Genomic DNA, 26,475 nt, shown 5'->3' on the forward strand with positions numbered 1-26,475 from the left:
GGGTGTTATTTCTCCCTATTTAATAGATGTAGATAGAGTGCACAAAAAGGTTAAATACAGAATCAGCTGGATTCTCCTCCAGGTCTGTCGGGCCCCAAAGCTTGAGCTATTGATGATAAAGGTACCCAACCACTTCATCATATGTCAGGATAAAAACTGTACTATGTTGCAGAAAATAATTCTTTTATGGTCCAAAGTGCACCTTGATTACCCTCAGTGTAGGCTAGGCTTAACCTCAAAGTAATTTAAAAGCATACATTGGGCATAGTGATTTATTTAATAATGTTTCCTGGAGCAACTGCATTCTTGCTGATTGATCTAAACTAAACCGCACTGCTGAGGTATGTTTAACTTTCCCCTCTAGGGATAAATGACAAACATCTGATACCTAGCAGGTACTCACATGTAGTACTTACAAGTATTTCAAAAAAGGCAATAAATCTATTTCTGACATTCAGATCAAGTTTCATATTTATCTCAACAATATTTTGGCAGAAATAAAATATTATCTGGGTCATATCATATTTCCGCTTTATAGTTATTATATAAAAATAGTCTTTTGAGTATAAAAAAATAATCTTTGGTTTTAATGTCTGAATCCTTCCAAATGAACAGCAAGGATGGGCTTAGGTCATTTTTTTTTCCCCCCTAAAGCAGGTCCCAATCTGCAAGAATGTGGCTCAGGAGATCCTTCTTGCTGCCTCTGTCATTTAAGGTGTGGGAGTGACCCTTTGCCTCCTTTCATCTAAGTCAGGTTAGGTCACTGCAGCTCACAGTCTGGGTTATGATCATTTCCTTCCTTAGCTCCAACTAAGTAAATTGCACCATGTTCTTCCTGGAAAATATGACCTCTAACCCAGTGGGGAGAGAAAAGGCTGCTGGTTTAGCCAATTAAAAAGGAGACTCCAGGAAGCAGCGTGAGATGTTCCAGCCTCTCCCTCCTGCTAGCAGTCTACACCTCCTTATCCAGTTCCCTACAGCACTCAGCCTGAAAGGAGTGCCAGGGAGCAAGTGACACATTTGGGCGGCGGTCTCACTGGCCCTTCTCCATGTGCCTAGTCCCTGAAGGGTCTGTTCACTGCCTGGTTAGTCTCCTTCCTATGCTCTAGAAAATCTGGCCCTGTGTGTGCAAGAAAGTCAGGATTCTGAGCTTAGACACACAAAAAGTATTAAAAAAAAAAGAAAAGGAAAAGAAAAGAAAACAAAGGAACTTTAAGGGGATGAAAGTTAAAGCTTAAAAGTGGTCCTAAAAGAGACGCTGTGTCAGGTTGGATATTTTCCTCGTCTGTTCTTGGCCGACTTGCTGCTGGTTGGAAAGGGTAGAATCATGGCACTGCCTGCCCAGATCCTTGGGGACAGTTGAGACATAGAGTCATCTGACTCGGACCCAGCACCCAGAAGCATCCTGCTATCAGGCTGAGACCCAGTGAGGGCATAGAGAGAATCAACTGTTAAAATGCAGAGCTGAAAACTGTCAGTCTGGAGAGCATTCTGCCCCCTCCTAGGCCACTCTTGGATGAGACTGGAATTTTCCCTCACCCCCTCTGGGCACAGTCCGGAATTGCTCAGTTGGTTCTAGAAGCTGCTTGTTAACTGCTCCATTGGGATGAGGGTTGGCCTCCGTGTGGTCATGGTGAATGTTGTTTTGATGCCTCTTCTCTGCCTGGTTCCCCCACCTTTGTGTGCAAGGAGTAACAGAACGTGGACACCCTCCCTGCTTCTCTGTAAAAGGTCAGTTTAAAGAGGAAAAAAAGCTAAGTTTTTGGAATCTACAGTGAAGAAAAGGATCTGGAGATAATGGCAAGAAAGCAGGAGCTCTAAAGCAAAAAGAATTCTCTTGAGAAGTTTATTGCATGTTAAAGGCATGCAAGGCCCTAGATCAGATGTTATCCGGTTGCAGGAATGTGGGCACTATGCGGGGAGGGGGTTGCAGAGGATACGGAGTGGGATAAGATTAAAGCAGGCATTCCTGATGAAATTTTTTTTTTTTTTTTTTTTTTTTTTGTCTTTTTCCCACTTCTTGGGCCACTCTCGCGGCATATGGAGGTTCCCAAGCTAGGGGTCGAATTGGAGCTGTAGCCACCGGTCTACACCAGAGCCACAGCAACACAGGATCTGAGCCGTGTCTGCGACCTACGCCACAGCTCACGGCAATGCCGGATCCTCAACCCACTGAGCAAGGCCAGAGATCGAACCCCCAACCTCATGGCTCCTAGTTGGATTCGTTAACCACTGAGCCACGACGAAAACTCCTGATGAATGTTTTTGATACGCTCAGTTGTGAAGGAGGAAAGTGAGCCTGGGGGCGTCCAGCGAGGTTGACCAGCAAGTAGATCATGAAGCCAAGACGCACACCCCCAGCTGACACCTAAGGCTGCCTTTGTACCGTGTGCTCCTGGAGCCTCCACTTTGAAAAGAGAATTTATTTTTTCAATGTATTGAATCTTTTGGTTTTATTTTTTTTTTATTAAAGTATAGTTGATTTACAATACTGTGCCAATTGCTGCATAGTGACCCAGTCACACGCATGTATGCATTCCCTTTAATACTGCATGAAGTTGAGTGTTTCCCATGTGCCTTTGGCATTCTCAGGGTGTCTTGTTTCAATGCATTTCCGATCCTTTAAATTGCAGCGTTTATCTTCTCCTTAGCACCTGAGGTCGTCTTCAGCCTGTCTTCCCACGATAACTTGAGAGGATGGCACTGCTAACATCCTGCCAGGTCTCCTGTGCGTTAATGTTACATGGATTACTTCCTCCTTCTTTAAATACATTTGTTTATAATTATGGCACTTAATTCTTCTTTCCCCCTGTTGGAAATGGAGGAAATATTAAACATTGTACTTGCCTGATCCTCTGCAATTACCACCTCTCTGCACCCCTCAAACCATCATCACTGCTCCCCACTGATCTCCCACCTCCTCCCTTGCTTCCCATAGTCCGTTTTCAAAAGCACACCCAAAGGTCACTTTTTAAATTATAATGCTATTTATGTCGCTCATTTGCTCATCGCCCTAAATAGCTCCCCATTTCACTCCAAGTAAAGGTGGAAGTCCACGTGGTGATCTTGTGTTCCTATGGAAGGCTTATGTCCTCCTTTACTGTCCTCGTCTCTCTGATTTCAGGTTGACCACCCTCCTCTCCACTTACCCACCTCCTTCCTCTTGCTTCTTCTCCATCACACCAGTGGATGCATTTTCCACCTTAGGGCTTCTGCACTAGCTCTTTCCTAACCTTCACCTCCTTCAAGCCCTTGCTTCATTTCCATTTCAAAGTGATACTCACCTTGAAAACTCCATTTCATACGGTAATCCTTCTCCACCTCATGCCTGGTTTCCTTACTTGGCTTGTTTCCTTTTTTCCATAACACATATGATCTCCTAACTTACTATACAACTCATTTACTTAAAAGGCTTATTATCTGTTGTGTTAATGCAACAAGGGCAGGAGTCTTTGCCAGTTTGGTTGGCTGACGACCCCCACATACCTAGAACAATACCTGGTGCATCTTAGGTGTTAAATTCATGTTTATTGAATAAATATAGGATTGAATTAATGAATAGACCTGTATTAAGACAATTAAATGATCTACCTACCTGTAAGTTTTTGAAGGCTGGTTAGTGTTTTGGGGGGATATATATTTTAGCACAGATCTACAGCCAAATAGTTACTAAGTTTCTGGTATATGCCTGGGAATGTGATGGGGAGAAAGGGAATTGCTTCTTCATTCATTTATTCAACAAATCTTTATTGAGTCCTTATAATATAGCAGGCACTGTTCTAAACTAAGGATAGAAGACAAAAAATAACAAATAAGTATTCCAAGTACTGGGCTCCTTGGTGCCAGAACTTCCCATTTGTTTCTATCTCTCTCCTTTTTTTTTACAGCCACCTCTGCAGCATATGGAAGTTCCCAGGCTAGGGGTCAAATTGGAGCTGCAGCTGAGGCCTATGCCACAGCCACAGTAACACGGAATCCAGGCAACATCTGTGACCTACACCGCAGCTTGCGGTAACACCAGGTCCTTAACCCACTGAGTGAGGCTAAGGATCGAACCCACATCCTCACAGAGACAATGTGGGTCCTTAACCCACTGAGCCACAACAGGAACTTCCTTTTTTTTTTTTTTAAGTGAAGCTGAAATCTGAATTTTTACATGAAATCTATTTTTAAATGTTGATAAAACTTAGGTATTTAAAGTTTACTGTGATAACCAAATTAAACATTTATCACAACCAAATGATAACCAAAAGTTGCTTTGGGGGATGTGGCTTATAATATATGCCAGTTTGAAGGATAATGTGGTACCAATTTGGAAGAAGTCTGAAACTTCTGGATGGAGAGGTGGATCTTGGAGGCTGAGCAGGGTTTAGGTGCACCATGTGGAGGGGAGGAGGAAGGAGTGTATTTCTGCAGCTTCTGGTACCTGGGGCAAAGGTGTAGAGGCAGGACAGGTGGGGCGCTGAGGCTGGGGCTGGGGGAGGGTGATGGAGGATGCCTATTCTTAGCAGCAATGGCAGTAATCTCCTCTGGGTTAACACCGAGCCATCCTTTTTAGGTTAAAGTTATTGCACTTGTCAGGATATTGGTCCAGCTGCCTAAACAAAGTATTAGGTAAGATAGAAACTTACCTCTGTTGTAATGGTCTGAGTGTAAGCAAACTAGAGAGTTCCTTTTCTCTTCTTGCTTTGCCAAGGCTCATCGTCATGACCCAAAGATGGGTCCCGTGGCCATCAGCATTCCAGCCCGAAGGAAGGGAAGGGAAAGGTGGGTGGAGAAGGCCATGACCCTTCCTTTAAAGGGCGGGATCCACACTTTGATCACAGTACTTCTGCACATACCCCATTGGCCAGAACTTGGTGATGTGGTCTACCTCCACGAAAGGCTGGAAAATGTAGGGTTTGCCTGAATGGCTATATATCAGCTAAAAAATATTTTTATTTAGAAAAAGAGAATGGGTATTGCAGATTATACAGCAGTCTGCTGCACTTACTCTTGTGGGTCTTGGGTTCTGTGAAGTAAGGTATCTCCTACTGTACCCCCATTTTTCTAATTAGTTTAGTAATACCTCAGTAGTGCAAATGGAAGTTCATCATTAAGATTCTTATGGCTCACTGTATTTCTGGTTAGTTTGAAGCGCATGGTGAGTTTTTGTTTTGTTTGCATGGAGCAGTGAGTTTTCAAATGTTTTCATCTCAGGACCCCTTTGCACTCTTCAAAATGACTAAGGACACTACAAAGCTTCTTTATATGGGTCTATTTATATTTACTGTATTAAACATGAAAACAGGCATTTACAAGAATATGTAAGTGAGCATATCTATTAATTTGTACTTTCTGGAAATCTCCTGTGTGCAATATTATGAAATTATATTGTATACAGGAGATTTCCAGATTAGTAATATTGTGAAAATGATATGGACCTTGCAGACCCCTTAAAAGGATCTTGGGGACCTTGTATCATACTTGGACATCCCCTGGCCTTGAGAATATAACCTGTTTAAGCTGGCATTGGTAATTGTTTATATTGATAACTGCTAGGACTGGGGATTAAAAATAAAGAAATTAAGATAGGGTCATTGCCAATGAGTAGTTAATGGCCCCCAAAGGTCAGTCAACTGACCGATCTCTAAACTTCTTTCATCTTAGATTTGAGAGGAGTTGATAGGGTTAAAGAGAGGTTTAACTATTGGCTTTCATCTAGAGCAAGATAATAAATTCTGATGTTTGAGATAAATTGAATTTAACATTTTATACATTTAAAGAAGCTCGTTAGAGAGAAGTTTAATTTTTGTGCACATTTATCATTGGTTTTGGCCACCCAGCCCTCAGTCCACCTTTCCTCGCTTGGCACATCCCATTCTGCTTCCCATGGAAATTTAAACTGCTAGATATTTGCATTATAGCACTAAAAAACCACCTTTTCAGCCTGGGAACAGACATGTGACCTAGGATCTGCCAGTCAGGCACCTACCTCCATATCATATTTTGAAATAGAAAGTAGTGACGTCAAAAACTATGTGGCAGGTGGTTCCAGGGCAGCAGCTGGTGTCGATGGTGGAAGCTTCAGGCTCTCCTACCCATTAGGGATAAGCAGCAGACCAGTGCTTCTGTGGGACTCTGGATGGTGTTACTGGTATGTAGCCTCCAAGCCAAATTCCTCCAGTTTTCTTGGAAGTTTGTGATCTTCCCATTATCATTCTTTGGATTCACTGCCTTTGCTGGCAGTGAAGAATCCTGCTTGATACATTCTCAGAAGCAGTGTCTTTCAAAGCATTGTTTGGAAATCTTATGTGTCAAAATTGCCTGGACCACATCCTACCAATCAGTGCCTATCTGTGCACTTAAAACTAGTGGATCCAGCTTCCTTTTGAGTTCCAGGAATCTGCATCTTATTTTATTTTATTTTTTGGTCACCCTGTGGCATATGAAGTTCCTGGGTCAGGGATCGCCATCCTGTGGCATATGAAGTTCCTGGGTCAGGAATTGCGATCCGTGCCACAGTTATGACCTACACTGCAGCTGTGGCAGTGCCGGATCCTTTAAACCTCTGTGCTGGGCCAGGAACAAACCTTCATCCTGGTGCTACAGAGATGCCGTGGATGTCACTGTTCCCCAGCAGGAACTCTGGAATCTGCACTTTAAATAAGTCTCAGGTTTACATGCTTTTAGAACTTGTCCTAACCTTTCCAATCTTTTAAATTAGGAGTTCCCGTCGTGGCTCAGTGGTTAACAAATCCGACTAGGAACCATGAGGTTGCGGGTTCGATCTCTGGCCTCGCTGAGTGGGTTAAGGATCCAGCGTTGCCGTGAGCTGTGGTGTAGGCTGCAGACGTGGCTTGGTTCTGGCATTGCTGTGGCTGTGGTGTAGGCCGGCAGCTACAGCTCCAATTAGACCCCTAGCCTGGGAACCTCCATACGCCACGGGTGTGGCCCCAGAAAAAGCCAAAAAAAAAAAAAATTTTTGTGCTCTGTTTAAGGATCTGAGTAACCTCTAAAAGAATTAATTCTCAAATTTTAGGAGACCCTAAGCAATGACTAACTAGTATTTCCTTGTCTTCTCTCCCTACCCAGCCTTAAATTCTCCCAAGCCTCTTTGTTCTATCTCTTTAACTCTCTTAATATCTTTTTTTTTTTTTTTTTCTGGTTTATCCTCACTAAGAAGTCATAATTTCCTAAATGGGATTGCTTGCATTCAGTGGTTCTGGGATTAATTGGGTTTTACACAACACTGTGACTGGGGCTCTCTGCAAGTCATTTCTTTCTTGGGCATTTCTGCAGCCTGCAAGCCTAGAGTTTGATGTTTACTGCAGGAACCACTGAGGAGGACAAAGGGGACAGACTAGAACACCCTAAGTGACTTTCCTTAAAGGTTTTTCAGCCATGGAGTCAGGCCAGGAAAAAAAAAAAAAAAAAATAGCACAGAAGGATTAAATAATCTACTCCTGAGATTTCTCGACTCACACAATGTTATAATTTGAAAGCATGTAGCTTAACTCCCTCATTTTATAAATGAGGAACCGAGGGGAAGAAATATGCCCAACTTCACCTAAGTGATCAGTAGAGTATAAAAGCTAAAATAAATTTAGAAGTGGGAAGTAATAAGGCAGAGCTGGACCTACACTAGCATAAAAATGAAGGAGACTGACATTTATTGAGTGATTATTTGAACTTGGCTATATGCACTTAACATCTTTGAGCCTTAGTTTCCTCAACTGCAAAATCGAGATTCTAATAATAGCTGACATTGATATGATATTGACTATGAGCTGGGAACTATTCTTAGCACTTTATATGCTAAGTCATTTAATGCCTTATCACAAGGACATGAGGTAGGTATTGTTATTCCCTCCCCTCCTTTTTCAGATGCACAGAAAGGCTATATATTTACTTGCAGTCACACAGCTAGAGTATTTGTTTTCTACTGCTGCATTACAAATCACCCTGAGCTTCAAGTGTTAGGACCACACACGTTTATTATCTCACAGTTTTGTGGGTCAGGAGTTTAGGCACTGCCTAAGTAGGCCCACTGCTGGGGTCTCACAAGGCAGCAACAGAGGTGTCAACCAGGGTGATCTGAGGCTTGGAGTCCTCTTCCAAATGCATGTCGTTCTTGGCAGAATTCATCTCCCTGCAGCTGTGACTCATGACAGCTGAGTCTTCAAGGTCAGCAGAGAGTGTCTCCTTCTTTGAAAGGTCTCCCACTCCTGATTTGGAACCTTAGTATACCTGCAGAATCTCTTCATCTTTGCCATGTGAAAGAACACAAACATGGGAATAATATCCCATCACCTTTGCTATGTTCTGCTGAGAGCAGAAGCCAGACACAGGTCTTGTCTACTCTCAAGGGAGGAGATTGCAGAAACCTGTGGATACTAACAGGCGGGACTCACAGGGCCATCTTGAAATTCCACCGATCACAGTCAGTAAGACTTAGTTTGAGCCCTTCCAGGTCTAAGGGTCCAGGCTTTCAATTGCAATGATTTTCTTTCTCTTTTTGAAGCAAGCAAAGCCACGTTGTAATTTTGCCTAGCGTTGGAAGTAAGATCACACCCAGTGGATTCATATTGGGTCCTGGGGGATAATTCAATCTTTTCAGCACCCCCCCCCTTTGAAAAGTCTGCTTCAGGAAACCTCACAACTCCCTGCAGTTTTATAATTTCAGGAAGAGATTTCCAATAGTCTCAGATTATATAAGTCATTTCAATTTGTTCATATTGTTCTGAGGCAGAACGAACCTTGGGGTTTGGGATTTGAGACTTGAGTTCTCAAGAAATAACCCTTGCTCTGCTTTCTGTCTTTGAAACAGATGAAGTGATTGAGAAGAAACAGTAAACGCCTTCATTCTGTGACCAGGGCGACATGGATCAGCCATTCACTGTGAATGCTCTGGTAGGTGGCACCAACTGATATTTTACATATGGTCTGAAAACCCAAAATGAAGAACAGAAACACAGCGAATGTGAAATGAGTCACAGTTACTTCAAGAAGTGTAGCACTCGCCGTTTCCATCCATCTGTGTGGTCCAGTCCTTTGAGGAAGTGACTAATAAAACCATCTTTGTGAGAATTAAAAATAATCCTTTTTTTCCATAAAAGTGTGAAATTTTAATCGCACTCTATCTGGTTGGATTCCACGAGTGTAGTCTTTTAGCTCAACACCAGAGAGGAGGGTTTTACAGATGAGACTATTGTAGCAGCTACTTCACCTCTTTTGTGCCTCTGAGTATTCACAGATCAAAATTGGAGGCTTACCTTGTGTAGTAATGACCAAGGAAAACATTTCACATTTAACACCTAAATGTTGCTTTGGTACCCTTGTGTAAACGTGTGAATACTCGAAACTCTCGTCCTTTTCATCATTCCCCCTCACAGCCAACATGGTCCACATCTTCTTGAGTGACATCTTAGAAGAAATAATGTGCTAAAGAGGAAATAACAGGGGCTTGGGGTCCCATGGGGTTGTTCTGTGTCCCAGATCAGTCTCTGAGTGTGAATATAGGAACATTACATAATCTCCATGGCCCTGTTTTTGTACTTGTACCTTTCGACTTTTTGGATATCATATATATTTTTTTCCTTTTATGGTCACACCTGCAGCATGTGGAAATTCCCAGGGTTGGGGGTTGAATGGGAGCTGCAGCTGTCAGCTTACACCATGGCTATGGCAACATGAGATCCAAGTTGCATCTTTGACCTACAGTGCAGCTTTTGGTGACACTGGATCTTTAATCCACTGAACAAGGCCTTGTTCAACTGAGGATTCACAGATACTATGTCAGGTTCTTAATCCACTCAACCCCAATGGGAACTTCTGGAGATCTTTTTTTTTTTTAATAGCCACACCTACGGCATGTGGGAGTCCCCAGGCTAAGGGGCAAATCCAAGCTGCAGCTACCAGCCTGTGCCACAGCCACAGCAACATGCTGAGTCTGCAACCTTTACCGTAGCTCACAGCAACGCCAGATCCTTAACCCACTGAGCGACGCCAGGGATCGAACATCCTCATGCGTACCAGCTGGGTTCATAACCCACTGAGCCACAAAGGAAATACCCTAGAGATCATATTTTCAATGTGTCAGCATATCATTGAGGCTTGATAAACAAAAGCTGTCATTACCATTCCCCTCCTCTGGACGACCCTCCCAAACCCCCTCAATGCAACCTGTAGAGGTAGTGCTGGGAGCAGCCCCGTACTGACTACGCTATACTCACAAAGTTTAGCACCAGAACACAAAGAAACAGAGGGTGTTATTCATGCTCTGAAGCAGGTTATGACTCAGTGTTCCCTCTCTGCCAAGATAGTCCTTCATAGGTGCTCAGTTGCTTTGAGAGTATGTTTGAGGAACAGAAAATTACAGAAACTTTTCACCCTCTGACCCCATGTTGTCAAGGCACTGGGGGATAAAAAAGACTGCCCCATTTCCACCTCTGCAGAGGAAGGAGTTAACTTTATGGAGTGCCATGTGTGTTCTTCTAGAACATTGTGTAGGAATAATTCAAATTTTAGTGAACATGTCAGTGTAAAAATGAACACTAAGGCTTTTGCACCTGGGAAATTTTATTTACATCTAAGATGCTCATATGAAGATGAAACACTATAGGTTGATGAAGACTTTAAGCTATTTCCCAGTTTATCTGTGAAATCAATTTTAAAATTAGGAAAGGTAGCATTATTCCTAAAGGGAAAATAAATCTGAATTATCTTCAAGTAATGTGATAATACAATTATAATCACATTGCTTCCTTTCTCTCTTCCTCCTTTATTGGATACTTTTGTTGATTATTATCTGTGTTGCGGGGAATGCACTGCATTTCAGAGGATAGTGATGAATGTAAAATGATTCTTCCCCTCAAGGAGTTCATAAACAGATAAAAAATACTTGTATACAAATAATTATAACTCAGTGTAGACTGTATAGTAATAAAAAAAATAGACACATTACTTTTGTGCATACAGGGCTGGGAGTCCCCTTTAGAAAATGTCCAAATTCCCATAGATTTTTTTTCCCAGTCATTTTCTGATGTCATTGCAGTATTTATCTGTGGTCAAATAACAATATTTTCTTTTTTAAGAAAAAAGTAAGAAAGAATTACAGTACAGTTGATTTACAGTGTTGTGTCAATTTCTGCTGTACAGCCTAGTGATCCAGTCATCCACATATATACATTGTTTTTCCGTCCTATCTTCCATCATGTTCTACCCCCAGAGACTGGACATAGTTCTCTGTATAGTAGGACTTCATGGCTTATCCCTTCTAAATGCAGTAGTTGAATAACAAAGTTTTCATTTAGTGGCATCCAGCTCCACAGGTGAGTAAGACTGGGGAGATGTGGATGGGTTGCCATGGTGTCTGAGACATCTCAGTTGGAAAAGACAGCGTATACTCAGGGCTTAGGCTGATTCTTGCCTTTGATGAGGGGAAGCTTCCAATAGCTTCTCTAAAATTAGAAAGTCTTTCAGAGAATTAAAAGAGCAGCACAACAGGATTTGGAGAGAAGGAAGTATCTGAATGTTGGTGTTGCTGCTAGTCATACCCCTCTGACCTCAGAATTCAGGACCAAGTGAAAATAGATTTAAGATGCCAGGTAATGGAGTTCCTGTCATGGCTCAGTGGTTAACGAACCTGACTAGTACCATGAGGATGCAGGTTTGATCCCTGGCCTTGCTCAGTGGGTTAAGGATCCCGCTTTGCTGTGGCTGTGCCATTGGCCAGCAGCTACAGCTCTGATTAGACCCCCTAGCCTGGGAACCTCCATATGCCATGGGTGTGGCCCTAAAAAGACTAAATAAATACATAAACAAATAAAAAATTTTTAAAAATAAGATGTTGGGTGAGGATCAGAATCAAGCGTGCTCTTTATTCCTTTTAATTTGGACCTGGAGAACCCAGGTGACTTCTAAGTCTTCTTGTCTCTTCTGCTCTAAAATGACCTATCTTACCCACCCAGCCACAGAAGAGGTAGCTAGAGACCTTCAGGGTGAGGAAGCTCAGGCCCTGAGAGATCCCTTAGGAGAAAAGACACAGGAAGGAAGACGCATTGCTCCAGGCCAGATCAAAAGAGGACCAGAAGATACAAGAGGCATGGCCTGCTTCTGACTTCATGGGACCTTGAGAACCACATGAAAGCCTCCCAGGTTCTATAATAAATGTTTAGAAGAAGGAACCCTTACAGGTCTCTGGGGTTCTATCTGCTATAAAATTACCACCAAAGAACAGATGGTGTTGAAAAAACTGTATGTATTTAATTCACCCCACTCTGCCTCTGAAAGTCAGTCAGCATTTCTTTCTTTTTTTTTTTTTAAATGACTTTTACTGTTTCCATTATAGCTGGTTTATAGTGTTCTGTCAGTTTTCTACTATAAAACATAGTGGCCCAGTCACACATATATATATACATTCTTTTTCTCACATTGTCCTCCATAATGCTCCATCGTAACTAGATATAGTTCCCAGTGCTATACAGCAGGATCTCATTGCTTATCCATTCCAAAGGCAATAGTTTGCATCTATTAACCCCAGATTCCCAGTCCATCCCACTACTTCCCCGCCCCCTTGGCAATCACAAGTCTGTTCTCCAAGTCCATTAATTTCTTTTCTGTGAAAAGTTTCCTTTGTGCCATATATTAGATTTCAGATGTAAGTGATATCATATGGTATTTGTCTTTCTCTTTCTGACATGCTTCACTCAGTCTGAGAATCTCTAGTTCCATCCATGTTGCTGCAAATGGCATTATTTTATTTTTTTTATGGCTGAGTAGTATTCCATTGTGTATATATACCACGTCTTCCTAATGCAAACCTCTGTTGATGGACATTTGGGTTGTTTCCATGACTTGGCTATTGTGAATAGCCCTGCAATGAACATACGAGTGCATACGTCTTTTCCAAGGAAAGTTTTGTCCACATATATGTCCAAGAGTGGGATTGCTGGCTCATATGGTAGTTCTATATTGAGTTTTCTGAGGTGCCTCCATACTGTTTTCCATAGTGGTTGTACCAGCTTACATTCCCACCAACAGTGTAGGGGGGGTTCCCTTTTCTCCACACCCTCTCCAGCATTTGCTATTTGTGGATTTATTCATGATGGTCATTCTGACTGGTGTGGAGGTGGTACCTCACAGTAGTTTTGACTTTCATTTCTCTAACAATCAGTGATGTTGAGCATTGTTTCATGTGCCTGTTAGCCATCTGTATATCTGCTTTGGACAAATGCCTATTCAGGTCTTTTGCCCATTTTGGGGTTGTTGGCTTTATTGTTATTGAGTTGTATAAGTTGTTTGTATATTTTAGAGATTAAGCCCTTGTCAGTTGCATCATTTGAAACTATTTTCTCTCATTCCGTATTTTTTTTTTAATGGTTTCTTTGCTATGCAAAAGCTTGTCAGTTTGATTAGGTCCCATTGGTTTATTTTTACTTTTATTTCTGTTGCCTTGGGAGACTGACCTGAGAAAATATTTGTAAGCTTGATGTCAGAGAATGGTTTGCCTATGTTCTTTTCTAGGAGTTTGGTGATGTCTTAACTTATGTTTAAGTCTTTAAGCCATTTAAAGTTTATTTTTGTGCATGGTGTGAGGGTGTGTTCCAGTTTCATTGATTTACATGAGGCTGTCCAATTTTGCCACCCCTGCTTGCTGAAAAGACTGTCTTTTTCTCATTTTATTTTCTTGCTTCCTTTGTCAAAGATTAATTGACATAGGTGTCTGGGTTTAGTTCTGGGTTCTCTACTCTTCCATTGGTCCATATGTCTGTTTTGGTACCAGTACCACACTGTCTTGATGACTGTGGCTTTGTAGTATTGCCTGAAGTCTGGAAGAGTTATGCCTCCTGCTTGGTTTTTGTTCCTCAGGATTGCTTTGGCAATTCTGGGTCTTTTACACTTCCATTTACATTTTTGGATTATTTGTTCTAGTTCTGTAAAAAAATGTCATGGGTGATTTGATAGGGATTGCATTGAATCTGTAGATAGCTTTGGGTAGTTTTACCATTTTTATAATATTAATTTTTCCAACCCAGGAGCATGGAATTATCTTTCCATTTCTTTACATCTTCTTTAATTTCCTTGATTAATGTTTTGTAGTTCTCAGCATGTAAGTCTTTTACCTCCTTGGTCAGGTTTAGTCCCAGGTATTTAATTTTGGGGGGCGTGATTTTAAAAGGTATTGTATTTTTTTATTCCTTTTCTAGTATTTCATTGTTAGTACACGGAAATGCAACCAATTTTTGAATGTTAATCCTGTATCCTGCTACTTGGCTGAATTTGTTGATTGGTTTGAGTAGTTTTTGTGTGGCATCCTTAGGGTTTTCTATATATAGTATCATGTCATATGCATCCAGTGACAATTTTACCTATTCTCTTCCAATTTGTATATCTTTTATTTCTTTCGTTTGTGTGATTTCTGTGGTTAGGACTTCCAATACTATGTTGAATAAAAGTGTTGAGAGTGGGCATCCTTGTCTTGTACCACATTTTAGTGGGAAGCCTTTCAGCTTTTCTCTTTTGAGTATTATATTTGCTATGGGTTTGCCATAAATGGCTTTTATTATGTTATGGTATGTTCCCTCTATACTCACTTTGGTAAGAGTTTTGATCATGAATGAATGTTGAAATTTGTCAAATGCTTTTTTTGCCTCTATTGAGATGATCATGTGGTTTTTGACTTTTCTTTTGTTAATGTGGTATATGATGTTGATTGATTTGCCAATGTTGAACCATCCTTGTGAACCTGGGATGAATCCCACTTGGTTGTGGTGTATGATCTTTTTTATTTATTTTTTATTTGTTGTTGGATTTGGTTGGCTAAAATTTCTTTGAGAATTTTTGCATCTATATTCATCAAAGATATTGGCCTATAGTTGTCTTTTTTGGTAGTATCTTTGTCTGGTTTTGGTATTAGGGCAATGGTGGCTTCATAGACTGTCTTTGTGAGTGTTTCTTCTTTTTCAACCTTTTGGAAAATTTTAAGAAGGGTCAGTATAAGTTCTTCTTTGTATGTTTGTTAGAATTCTCCTGTGAAGCCATCTGGTCCTGGACTTTTGTTTGTAGGGAGTATTTTTATCACATATTTCTTTTCAAGTGATTTACTGTTCAGTTGATCTATTTCTTCTTGATTCAGCTTTTGCAGGCTCTATGTCTCTAGAAAGTTGTCCATTTCTTCTAGGTTGTCAAATTTGTTGACATATAATTGTTTGTAGTGTTCTCTTATGGTCTTTTAATTTCAGCAGTATCCTTGTGATTTCTCCTTTTTCATTTCTTATTCTACTTATTTGGGTTTTCTCTCTCCTCTTTCTTGGTGAGTCTGGCTAGAGGTTTGTCAATTTTTTTATCTTTTCAAAGAAACAGTGCTTGGTTTTATTGATTTTTTTTCTATTTTTTTTTTGAATCTCTATTTTATTGATTTCTTCTCTGATCTTTATGATTTCCTTCCTTCTGCTGACTTTAGGGTTTTTTTTGTTCTTCTTTTTTTCATTCTTTTAGGTGGTGGGTTGTTATTGATTTGACATTTTTCTTCTTTTTTGAGGAAGGCCTGGATCACTATGAATTTTCCTCTAAGCACTGCTTTTGCAGCATCCCGTAGATTTTAAATAGTTGTATCTTCATTATCATTTGTCTTGAGGTATTTTTAAATTTCCTTTTTGATTTCTTTATTGATCCATTAGTTTTTTAGTAGCAGGTTGTTTAGTCTCAATGTAGTTAGTTTTTTTCGTTTGTTTTCCTGTGGTTGATTTATAGCTTCATGCCATTGTGGTCAGAGAAGATACTTGAAATAATTTCTATACTCTTAAATTTGTTGAGCTAGTTTTGTGCCCCAGTATGTGGTCAATCCTTGAGTATGTTCCATGTGCACTTGAGAAGAATGTATATTCTGATTTGTTTGGATGTAATGTCCTAAAAATATCAATTAAGTCTACTTTTCTATTGTGTCCTTTAGGATCTCTGTTGCCTTATTGATTTTCTGTCTAGAAGATCTGTCCATCAGTATGAGTGGGGTGTTGTGAGTAGACTTATCCTACTATTATTGTATTCCCATCAGTTTCTCCTTTTATGTCTGTGAGTATTTGTTGTATGTATCTGGATGCTCCTATATTAGGGACATATATATTGATGATTGTAATATCCTCTTCTTGAATGCATCCTTTTACCATTAAATAGTGTCCTTCTTTGTCTTTTTTATAGCCTTCATTTTAAAGTCTATTTTGCCTGATATGAGTATTGCAACTTCTGCTTTCCTGTCTTGTCCACTGGCATGAAATATCTTTTCCCATCCCCTCACTTTCAGTCTATATGTGTCCTTTACCCTAAGGTGAGTCTCTTGTAGACAGTCTACTGTAGTAGGTTTTTGCTTTTTTATCCATTCTGCCACTCTGTGTCTTTTGATTGGAGCATTCCTTCCATTGATATTTAAACTAATTATTGATAAATATGTATTTATTGCCATTTTAAACCTTTTTTTCCAATTGATTCTATGTTTCTCCTTTGTTCATTTCTTTTTTTGGTTGGATGATTTCTATTTATTTTATGCTTGTGTACTTTTCTTTTTAGTTTTTGTGAATGTAATATTTGGTTTTGATTTGTGGTTGCCCTGTTTTTTAAGTGTGTTAACCCCTTCCTGTATCTGCTTGCTTTGGCCTGACAGTCATATAGGCCCAAACACATTATTAAAAAAACAAAAACAAAACAAAACACACACACAAAAAAGAGTCTAGATTTTCTTACTTTCCTTCCCCACATTCTAAGATTTCGAAGTCCTTTTTTAACATCTTCATGTTTGTCCTCTTGCTGTTCCTTATGTTTATTATCACTTTTACAGTAGATTTTTTTTAAATAAGTATACTGGCTTATTTAAGTAATTGCTTTCCAATTGTGATTCCCTCCATCCTATTTCTTCTTACTTCTTTTTTAATTTAGAGGAGCCCTTTCAGTATTTCTTTTAAAATGGGTTTAGTATTGCTGTATTCTTTTAGCTTTTGTTTGTTGGAGAAATTCTCTATTTCTCCTTCTATTTTAAATGATATTTTTGCTGAGTAGAGTATTCTAGGCTAGTATTTCCCTTTTAGAATTTTAAATATATCTTGCTACTCTCTTATGGCCTGTAGTGTTTCAGTAGAAAAATCAGCTGATAGCCATATGGGGGTTCCCTTTTAATTAACACTTTGCGTTTCTCTTGCTGCCTTTAGAATAGTCTCTTTAACTTTTGCTGTTTTTATTATAATATGTCTTGGTGTGGGCCTGTTTGGTGTTCAACTTTTGGGGGGCCCTCTGTGCTTCCTGTATCTTGATATCTGTTTTCTTTAGATTTGGAAAGTTTTCAGATGTAATTTCTTTTTTTTTCTTTTTTTGTCTTTTTGCCTTTTCTAGGGCCACTCCTATGGCATATGGAGGTTCCCAGGCTAGGGGTCTAATTGGAGCTGTAGCCACCAGCCTAACCAGAGCCACAGCTACATGGGATCTGAGCCACGTCTGCGATGTACACCACAGCTCACAGAAACGCCAGATCCTTAACCCACTGAGCAAGGCCAGGGATTGAACCCACAACCTCATGGTTCCTAGTCGGATTTGTTAACCACTGCACCATGACGGGAACTCCTGTAATTTCTTCAAATATATTTTCAATCCCTTTTTCTTTATCTTCTCCTTCTGGAATTCCTATTATGCATAGATTGACCCCATTTATATTATCCCTTAGATCTCTTACATTGCTTTCATGTTTTTTCTTTTTGTTTTCTCTTGCTGTCCTGCTTGGGTGATTTCCATTATTCTATCTTCAAGTCACTAATTTATTCCTCTGCATTATTCATTCCACTCTTTAGTGCCTTTAGCTCAGTTTGTGTCTCTGCAAATGAATTTTCTAATTTTCCTTGGTTTCTCCTTATATTTTCTAGTTCCTTTCTAAAGTAATCTGCATTACTGTTTATATCTGCTCTTAATTCCTTCATATTCACCCTTAATTCCTTCAGTATTTTCACTATCTCCCTTTTGAACTCAGTGTCTATTAGACTGCAGAGTTCTGTTTCATTGTTTGCTGCTTCAGGTGAATTCTCCTGTTCTTTTAACTGGGAATGTTTCCTGAGCTTCTTCATTCTGTTTATGTTTTTCTTTTTCTGTGAGTTTAGGGAAGCCAAACTAGTCTGGGAGGGCTATTACTGTGCAAGAGCACACCTTTGTATTTTTTTGGGGGGTTACTATTTATTTTTGGCATTGGTATTTGGATATTTGCTGTCTCTTCCTTCGTTGTGAGCAGGCTACTATTCCCAGGGTGCTGAGTGTGTTTCCAAGGAAAAGGAGGCAATGGGTAGGGCTAGTAGTAGTGCCTGGTTACTGGGCTCTTAACAATAGCAAGGGCCTGCAGGAAGGTGGTACAGGCTACTCCTAGTTGCACGGCCCTGGGAAGTAGTAATAAGCATTAGGCAGATTTACAAGGTGCCCAGGGCATTTGGCAGGGGCAGCAGCAGGGTGTGTGAGTTCCCAGGGGAGCGAGAGCAACACCAGGTGGTTTTCAGTCACAGTGCCCTTCTCTGGGTGCCCTTCTCTGGGCGCCCTCTGTGGTGACTGGGGCCACAAGTGCTGCCTGTTCACAGACTCCTGGAGGTGGCGAGCTATGCACTGCAGCAGTTTACTCCCAGCACCTATAGACCATACAAGAAGTAAGAGTGGGACCATACTCCCATCCCACTTAGCCCACACAGGAGGTGCTGCACAGGCTGATCCTAGTTGCAGGGTCCTGGGAAGTGACAGTGAGCAAGCATCTGGGATCTGCCCAGAGCATTTGGCAGTGGCAGCAGTAGGACAGGTGTGTTCCCAGGGGAGTGAAAGCAATAACGGGTGATGCTCGGTTGCAGTGCCCTCTTTTTTGCCAAACTCTGAGGTGACTGGGGCCACAGGTGGAGCCTGTTCACAGACTCCTAGTGGTGGCAAGCCATGCCTCCCTCTGGTTTCTGTGGTTTGACCCTGCCACCTGCAGATTATGCAAGAGGCACCACATCACACTTAGCCCCCACTGCCCTTAGCCCCCACAAGAGGGTCCTGGCCACCTGCAGTCCACACAAGAAGCACCTGGTCTCCTGTATCCCAAGCAAGTGGCCTCGCACCACCCATAGCCTGCACCAGAGGTGCCCCACCCTCTGAGAGCCCATGCATGGAGATGCCTATGGTGGTCCATCCCTCCTCCTCTCCAACAATGGAGCCTTGCTTCTCCTGCAGGCCCAGATCTCTTCCCTGGTTCTCTCAGCTGTGATATTCCACTCCCCAGCTTGTAGCACCCCTCTCCCCAGCCCATGGCACATGGCTCCTTAGCCCCTCAGGCTGTCTTCACACAGCCGACCCTAGTCCTCTCCACCGACTGACCTCCAGAGCCTGAGTCTCAGCACCCAGCCCACATCCAAGCGTCTCAGGCTGTGGTGTGTGGGATGGTGATACATATGATCTGTGTGGCTCTCACTCTGTTTCGCCCTCCTCAGTCCAGCTGTTGTGCTTTTCTGGGCAACTTTGAAGTCCCTCCAGCTCAGCTGATCTCCCTGTTGGTTAGGTGGCTTCCCAGGGTGTGGGTTCCTTTTCTCTTTCCCATCTCCCTCTTCTGAATGCTAGTCCCATCCTGATTCCTTTTATCTCTCTCTTTTCTTTTTTTCTTTTGTTCTACCCAATTATGTCAAGAGTGTCTTGCCCTTTTTTTGGAGGTTTAAGTTCTTCTGCCAGCGTTCAGTAGATGTCCTGTCTGAGTCATTCTACATGTAGCTGTGTTTTTTGATGTGTTTGTGGGAGAAGATGAGTGCTGCATCTTACTCCACCTCCATCTTGATCCTTCCCCCCTCAGTCAGCATTTCATAGCCAGACAAAAACTATATAGACCTGGAGTTCCCATTGTGGCACAGTGAGTTAAGACTCCAACTGCAGGTTCGATCCCCAGCCCAGTGCAATGGGTCAAAAGATCCAATCCCTGGCCTGGGAACTTTGATATGCTGTGGATGTGACCATCAAAACAAAACAAAACAATGTCTACCTGGTTTTCTTTTTCAACTTTCTACAAACCTTACTCAGATGTTCCACCCACACTCTAGGCAGACTTACAATCTGCCCTTGAGTGACTGAGGGGTCCTTGGGAAGCTGAATTTGTTTTGCCTGGTTTAACTCCGTTCTTGAATCATCAAAGGAGTGCAGAGTGGTCAGAGCTGTTGGATGCAGAGGTGTCTCAGGGAACACTAGTTAAAACTCCACGCCCATTTCCAGAGATTCTGGGTCTATAGATCTGAGCTGAGGTTTATCAGGAATGTGCATTTTTAAGAAATTTCTAGTTGCTGCTGTTGCCACGGGGACCATACTTTGAGAAGCAATGGTCTAAAGCAGGGCTCAGCAAAATAAGTTCTGAGGGCCACATCACTGGCTTGTTTTTGGAAATAAATTTTTTTTGGAACACAGCCAGGATTCTGTGTTAATGTACTGTTTAGAGTTTCTTTCACACCAGCAGAACTAAGTTGCTGTGGTGGAGATTATATTTGCTATATGGGTTTTTTTGTTTGTTTGTTTTTTGTCTGGGGCAGGAAGACATTCCTAGGGCCAGAGATGGAACCCAGGCTACAGCAGTGACACCAGTAGATCCCTAACTTCTAGGCTCCCCACTGTACCTGCTATCTGGTCTTTAACAGAAAAAAATATTTGTTGACTTTTTCACCTTTTAGAAGTACTGACTTTTTATTGAATAACTAAATAATTATCCTGAGTGTGTATGTTCTGTGTTTTTTCAAATGTGTCACTGTTTTTATTAATAAAATACATATGTTTTAATTAAAATCATGGGCTTTTAAAAGTTGTTATCATTATTGTCTCAGGGGACCAATTAACAGTGTAATTATTATAGGTGGCACTCCAAGAATCTCTTTATTGGTTAAAAAAGGAAGAAAGGGAGGTGTCCATATGCTTGAAAGGCTTCTTCAGGACTTGCTGGTGGGGTTTTATTCACTTGGTAAAGATGCAAGGGTGCTAAATAGAATTGAATCTTTATTGTACCTTGGAATCCAAGCTATCTCTTAGAGAGCCTTCACGTGTAATGACATGATGCAACCCTGGCAGGCATCCATCTCTGTCCTGCTACCACTGTGAGGATATACACAGGTCAATGTTATTCGACCTAAAATGACCCAAAACATTCGCCTACCCAGGAACTGCCACATCGTTGTAGCTAAAACCTACAAAAGGTCCAATAAAACTGCATATTTACCATGAAATGTGTGTCTTTTTGGAGTGTAGACCACCTGTTTAAGCAAAGAGTCTTCACTTTTATCGCATCGTTAACTCTTATGAGAAATATTCCATAGGTATCAATGTCAGGTATTTAGTACAGAACATGCACCTCTAATTGCAGCCGTGTTCATTGCTTATTATAACCAGGGATTCAAATTTTGCTTTGCAGAGAAAGTTAGCCGCCATGCCTGACCATACAGACGTTTCCCTCAGCCCGGAAGAGCGAGTCCGCGCCCTCAGCAAGCTGGGTTGTAATATTACCATCAACGAAGACATCACTCCGCGGCGCTACTTTCGATCCGGAGTAGAAATGGAGAGGATGGCCTCGGTGTATTTGGAAGAAGGAAACTTGGAAAATGCCTTTGTTCTTTATAATAAATTTATAACGTAAGTATTTTATTTTGGACGTCTTTGAAATGAAGAAATTGGAAAAAACTATTTACATGGCACGGTGGTGAGACGGCTTGGACGCCAGGCATGTTTTCCTGTTCCAACTAGATTTCCGATTTCTAAAAGCGTGGGGTGTCCAGTTTTTAAGTTACCAAGTAATGGCCTCAAAGGCATCCCTACTGTCATCGCTGAGGCTTAGGGCTGGAAGCCCAGGGGTGGAGTGAGGCCCAGGTATATCAGACACCCGCTCAAGAGGCCAGCACAGTAACCTGTGTGTCCCCTTCTCTCTCTTCGCAAATATAATTGCTTGTTTCCTGTCATTCTCCCTCTACAGGAATGCAAGCTTTATGAGAACAGAAGCTGTGTTGTAGGTCCATCTACAGCACCTGAATATACCATTAACATTAAAAAAAAAAAAAAAAAAAAAAAAAACCAAAAAACAAAAAACCTAGTTTGAGTTAATAGAAAGGGGATTTGGATTTTCCCTATCAATTTGACAGCTTATTAATTGGGAGGAGCTTCTGTTACCAAATATTATTTCATCGGAGCTGAACCCCTTATTCTTGTCTTAGTCAAAAATTATGGAATGCGTGATTTAGCTGTATTGGTTTTGCTGGGTACTTAACCTGAGAACACTTGAGAAGTTGAAAAGATCAGCTGTTTTAAGCATTTCATTCCACAATTCAACCATGAGTGAAATTAAAAGCAGTTACTATGGTATGAAAACTGGGCTCTGCATTGTATTCAAGTTAATGAACTTCTTGGAAATCTAAAGAATGATTGGCAACATTCATTCCTACCTGGGAACAATCAAACTTATAGAAAGTTAATCAGTGACTTTATCGATGAAATTGGACCATCAATTGTCATTGACAGCACACATTTTCCATTTTAGCTTCTGAACACTACGTTACTGATTGATAATATTTTTTTCACCTTCTTCCTGGGTTTGGTACACAACACGTAAGTGTGGTTAAAGGCCACTATACTCTCTGAGTTAGTGAGTAATTAGAATATTTGAATTCTGTTCTGTCATGAATGATAGGCCCTTTTGTAATTCAGCAGTCCTATAAGAGTTCAGTTCCTCATCTACATAAATGAGAAACTTACGTGTGAAAATCTCTGAGGTCTCTCCAAGTCAAATGTCTATGACTTTACTTATAAAAGCCTTAGGCAGCTGACACCTTATGTCGTTTCTTTCAGCTTTAGTTTTCTCATTTGAGGACTCAGTTGTCATACCCTTCCTATGTATTCTGCAGATGAGGTGATGAATCTTTGTGTGATATGTAAACAACAGAACATCAGTAATTATAAGTTATAACAGATATAACAGATTAGTTGATCAAAAAAAAAGTGTTTAGAGTCCATTGTGCTCTATCTACAGGCCAGTCATTCATTTAACAAATATTTATTGAGCACTTATTGTGAGGTGGACACTATTCTGTAAGCTGAGGATACAAGGAGAAAAGCCAAAACAGAATTCCCTGCCCTTGTGGAAGCGATATCTTCACTTTACCTGGAAGTAATGTGTCCAGTTAGCTGTAGGGATTTCTCTTTATTTTTACTATCCCTTGTTCCTCAAGAGGCGATTTTTAAAAAATGAACTCTTAATTAGCACCTCTTAATCCTTTAGAGATTCACGCTGACATTTTTCTAAGTTATAAATTTTCATTTAAGAATTTTTAATGTATACACCATGGCACTACCGATTCACTGGTGGTGCTTTGAGTCCGTTTCAGTGGTGAGAAGGGATTACATCCATCTTTCTAAACTCTTACATTTTCACATGATCTTCAGTGTTTTTTTGGTCTTGTTTTTTGTTGTTGTTGTTGTTTTCTGGCAGAGGGTTCCCCGGGCCAAGGATCCAACCTGCACCATAGCAGGAACCAGAGCCACAGCAGTTACAATGCCAGGTTCTTAACCCACTGAGCCACCAGGGAACTCTGTGATCCTCAGTGTTGCCAGCACTTCACCTAAGCAAAGTGGTACTCGAGTGGGATATAATGCCCAAGAGCTGAGAAAAACCAAAGTGATGTGGTCTGTTCAGGGAGCTTCCCGACTTCAACCCTTTTAAACCTCAGGTCTTAGTTTGCTGAGCATAACTACCTTGTAATGCCAAAATCATTCTCAGGCCAACCTTTGATGGAAAGGCAGATGGAAAGAATAGAGGTTAAATAATGTTATTAACGATGTCCTTTTTTGAAATGGAGGCCCATTATCCTATTGGAAACCATCATTGAACTTTTTTTCTGTTATAAAGCTCTAAGGCCATGTTTTCTCTTTCTCCAGTTTGTTTGTAGAAAAGCTTCCCAGCCATCGAGATTACCAGCAATGTGCGGTACCCGAAAAGCAGGACATTATGAAGGTATTGTGGCATCGGCTCTCCCCAGGGGGATCATACGTTCCACAAGTATCCAGTATTGATTCACCCCCTTCTTCTCCTCTTCTGTCTCATTCTCTTGAGAGTTGAAGCTCAAAAATCCATGCTATTAGCTGTGATGTTTCAATTTCTTCTTAGACCTTTAATCATCATTACTCTGAGATGTCGTCTTAAAACAGGGAGAAGAAAAGAAAAAAAGGATCAGTAATGTACTCAGTAACCTTGAGATGTGAAAAAGAATTATTTCACAATTCCTCCCAGAGACTGAGAGAAGGATTTTCTATTTCTCCATACTTATTTGAGATAGTCATTTTGGCTGATTTTGATTATTCCCTACAGTTCTGAACCCCAACTCTGTTTGAACATCAATGTTGATTGTAAAGGCAGCCACAAGGTTTTAATTACTTTCTTCTTATAGGACTAGCATAATAGACAATATAGTGTTTAGCGGACGACCTGAACTATTCCAAAAGAAAAGAAAGGTGGTTGAAATTTATTTATTTATTATTAACATTTGCTACATATATAGTTTCACATATCTTTAGCTGAGAATATATCCTTTTAAATAACATTTTAAAATGTTTTCCATTTATTTATTGTAAATAGTTTAGGTTGGTTTTATAAAATGGAAGATAAAATAATATATACAGAGCCAATCACAGCATGAAATTTTAACTGACTCTCAAAAAATATTGGAATAAAGGTTTCTTACCACTTATGTCAGGCCTGAGGCTGCCTGTAAATAGAACAGAAGTTTTGACAAAAGGTCGTGTACATTTCCACACTATCTGAAGCGTAATTCATTCCCAGGCCTTTAAGGTAGCATTTCTCCTCAATTCTCTTCTTCACTTAACCTCAGACAGTTCTGTATGGAAACCAAAGGTCTTAGGCTACCAAGGTGACTCTTTTACTCTAATTTAACATTATTTGTATTTTTACTTGGGAAAAAAATTCTCCAAGAGCATATACATTTTCTCTTGTTGTGCTTGTTGATTAAATGAATGGATGGGGAGATGACAAAAGATTAAGAGCACAAAAATTTTAAAGGAAGAGTTTGGCTAGAGTTAGGAGATTTGGGTTTTAGTCATTATGGGGCCACTAACTGGTTGTATATATGGGACAAGCCTTTCAATCTCTCTAAGCCTAAGTTTTCTCATCTCTACCAAGGTGGGTGGTGGGCGCGTGAACGGTCTCGGATTTTCCTGCCATTAAGAATCACTGGGAAGATGTTTGAGATCCAGACCTCAATCTCTTCCCTAAAAAATGTTGATTCGTAGAGTTCCCATTGTGGCTCAGTGGGTTAAGAACCTGATTAGCATCCATGAGGATGTAGCTTTGATCCCTGGCCTCGCTCAGTGGGTTAACAAGGATCTGGCCTTGCCACGAGCTTCGGTGTAGGTCACAGATGTGGCTCACATCTGGTGTGGCTATGGCTGTGGCGCAGGCCGGCACCTGCAGCTCCAATTCAACCCCTGACCTGGGAACTTACTTATGCTGCAGGTGCGGCCCTAAAGAGAAAAACTAAATGTTGATGCAGTGGATCTTGGGCCAGGACTGGAAATCTGTATTTTGTCAAAGGTGCCTTAGCTGCTCTTTACCATCTACATCCCTGTTGACTGTGTTCTCCAGGGTCCCTTCTCACTGTGATTCCATGTAATTTACATACCATGGAATGTGCATTTGCAAACCTACCACTTAAAAATGAGGTGCCTACCTAAACAAAATGCTTATCTAAGCAGTGGAATCAACAAAGGTCTTATGCAGGGGATAATTTTTTCTCTTCCCTACTGAAAAGTTTTATCTCAGAGCTCCAGAAAAAAGCAGCTTTTCCACCATCATCTTTGGTTACTTGTGTCTTGATGTCTAATACACATACCAGCTGTCTTTCTTTCTCAGCTGATGATCTGAAAGACTATACTGAAAATCCTACTAATCAATATGTATATATATTTTTAAAAGAAACTGAAGGAGATTGCATTCCCAAGGACAGATGAATTGAAAAAGGACCTTTTAAAGAAATATAACATACAATACCAAGAATATTTGCAAAGCAAAGTAAGTTCAGTTGGTGCATTTATTTCATGACTGTTTTCTGTGCAGATATTTTTTGAATTTCATTTTCGTGTGTTTGTCAAATGTCATATGCATTTCAGCTAATTAAAAGTACAGTGATGTAAACCCCATAAAAAATTCATGTTGATGTCTAGGTTAAGCACTTGCACCAAAGATGTGGTGTTTTTATTTTCCCTCCAATAGCTAGTGAAGCAAAGCATTAGAAAATAGACGTTGGGAGTTCCTGTCATGGCTCAGCAGTAATGAACCCGACTAGGATCCATGAGAACGAGGGTTCAATCCCTGGCCTCACTCAGTGGGTTAAGGATCTGGTGTTGCCATGAGCTGTGGTGTAGGTCTCAGACATGGCTCGGATCCTGCATTGCTGTGGTTGTGGTGAAGGCTGGCAGCTATAG

At 40.8% G+C, this 26,475-nt stretch overlaps 1 protein-coding gene across 4 annotated transcripts in view; it reads left to right on the top strand.

Moving 5' to 3' along the window:
* Positions 1-26,475, top strand: part of STAMBPL1 (STAM binding protein like 1) — a 61,696-nt gene that overhangs the window by 19,036 nt on the left and 16,185 nt on the right. For 2 of the 4 annotated variants that reach the window (NM_001243343.1, XM_021071881.2), the window contains 4 exon segments: positions 8,810-8,892; positions 21,407-21,624; positions 23,917-23,992; positions 25,967-26,062. In NM_001243343.1, coding sequence (NP_001230272.1) covers positions 8,863-8,892; positions 21,407-21,624; positions 23,917-23,992; positions 25,967-26,062 — 420 coding nt within the window. In that variant the 5' untranslated portion in view covers positions 8,810-8,862. 4 annotated transcript variants of the gene reach the window in all.

The sequence above is a fragment of the Sus scrofa genome, chromosome 14, assembly GCF_054392235.1.
Source record: "Sus scrofa isolate SSC_HxYL_T2T_F1_AM1 chromosome 14, Sscrofa_HxYL_maternal_Yorkshire_Landrace_v2.0, whole genome shotgun sequence".
NCBI classification, from domain to species: domain Eukaryota; kingdom Metazoa; phylum Chordata; class Mammalia; order Artiodactyla; family Suidae; genus Sus; species Sus scrofa.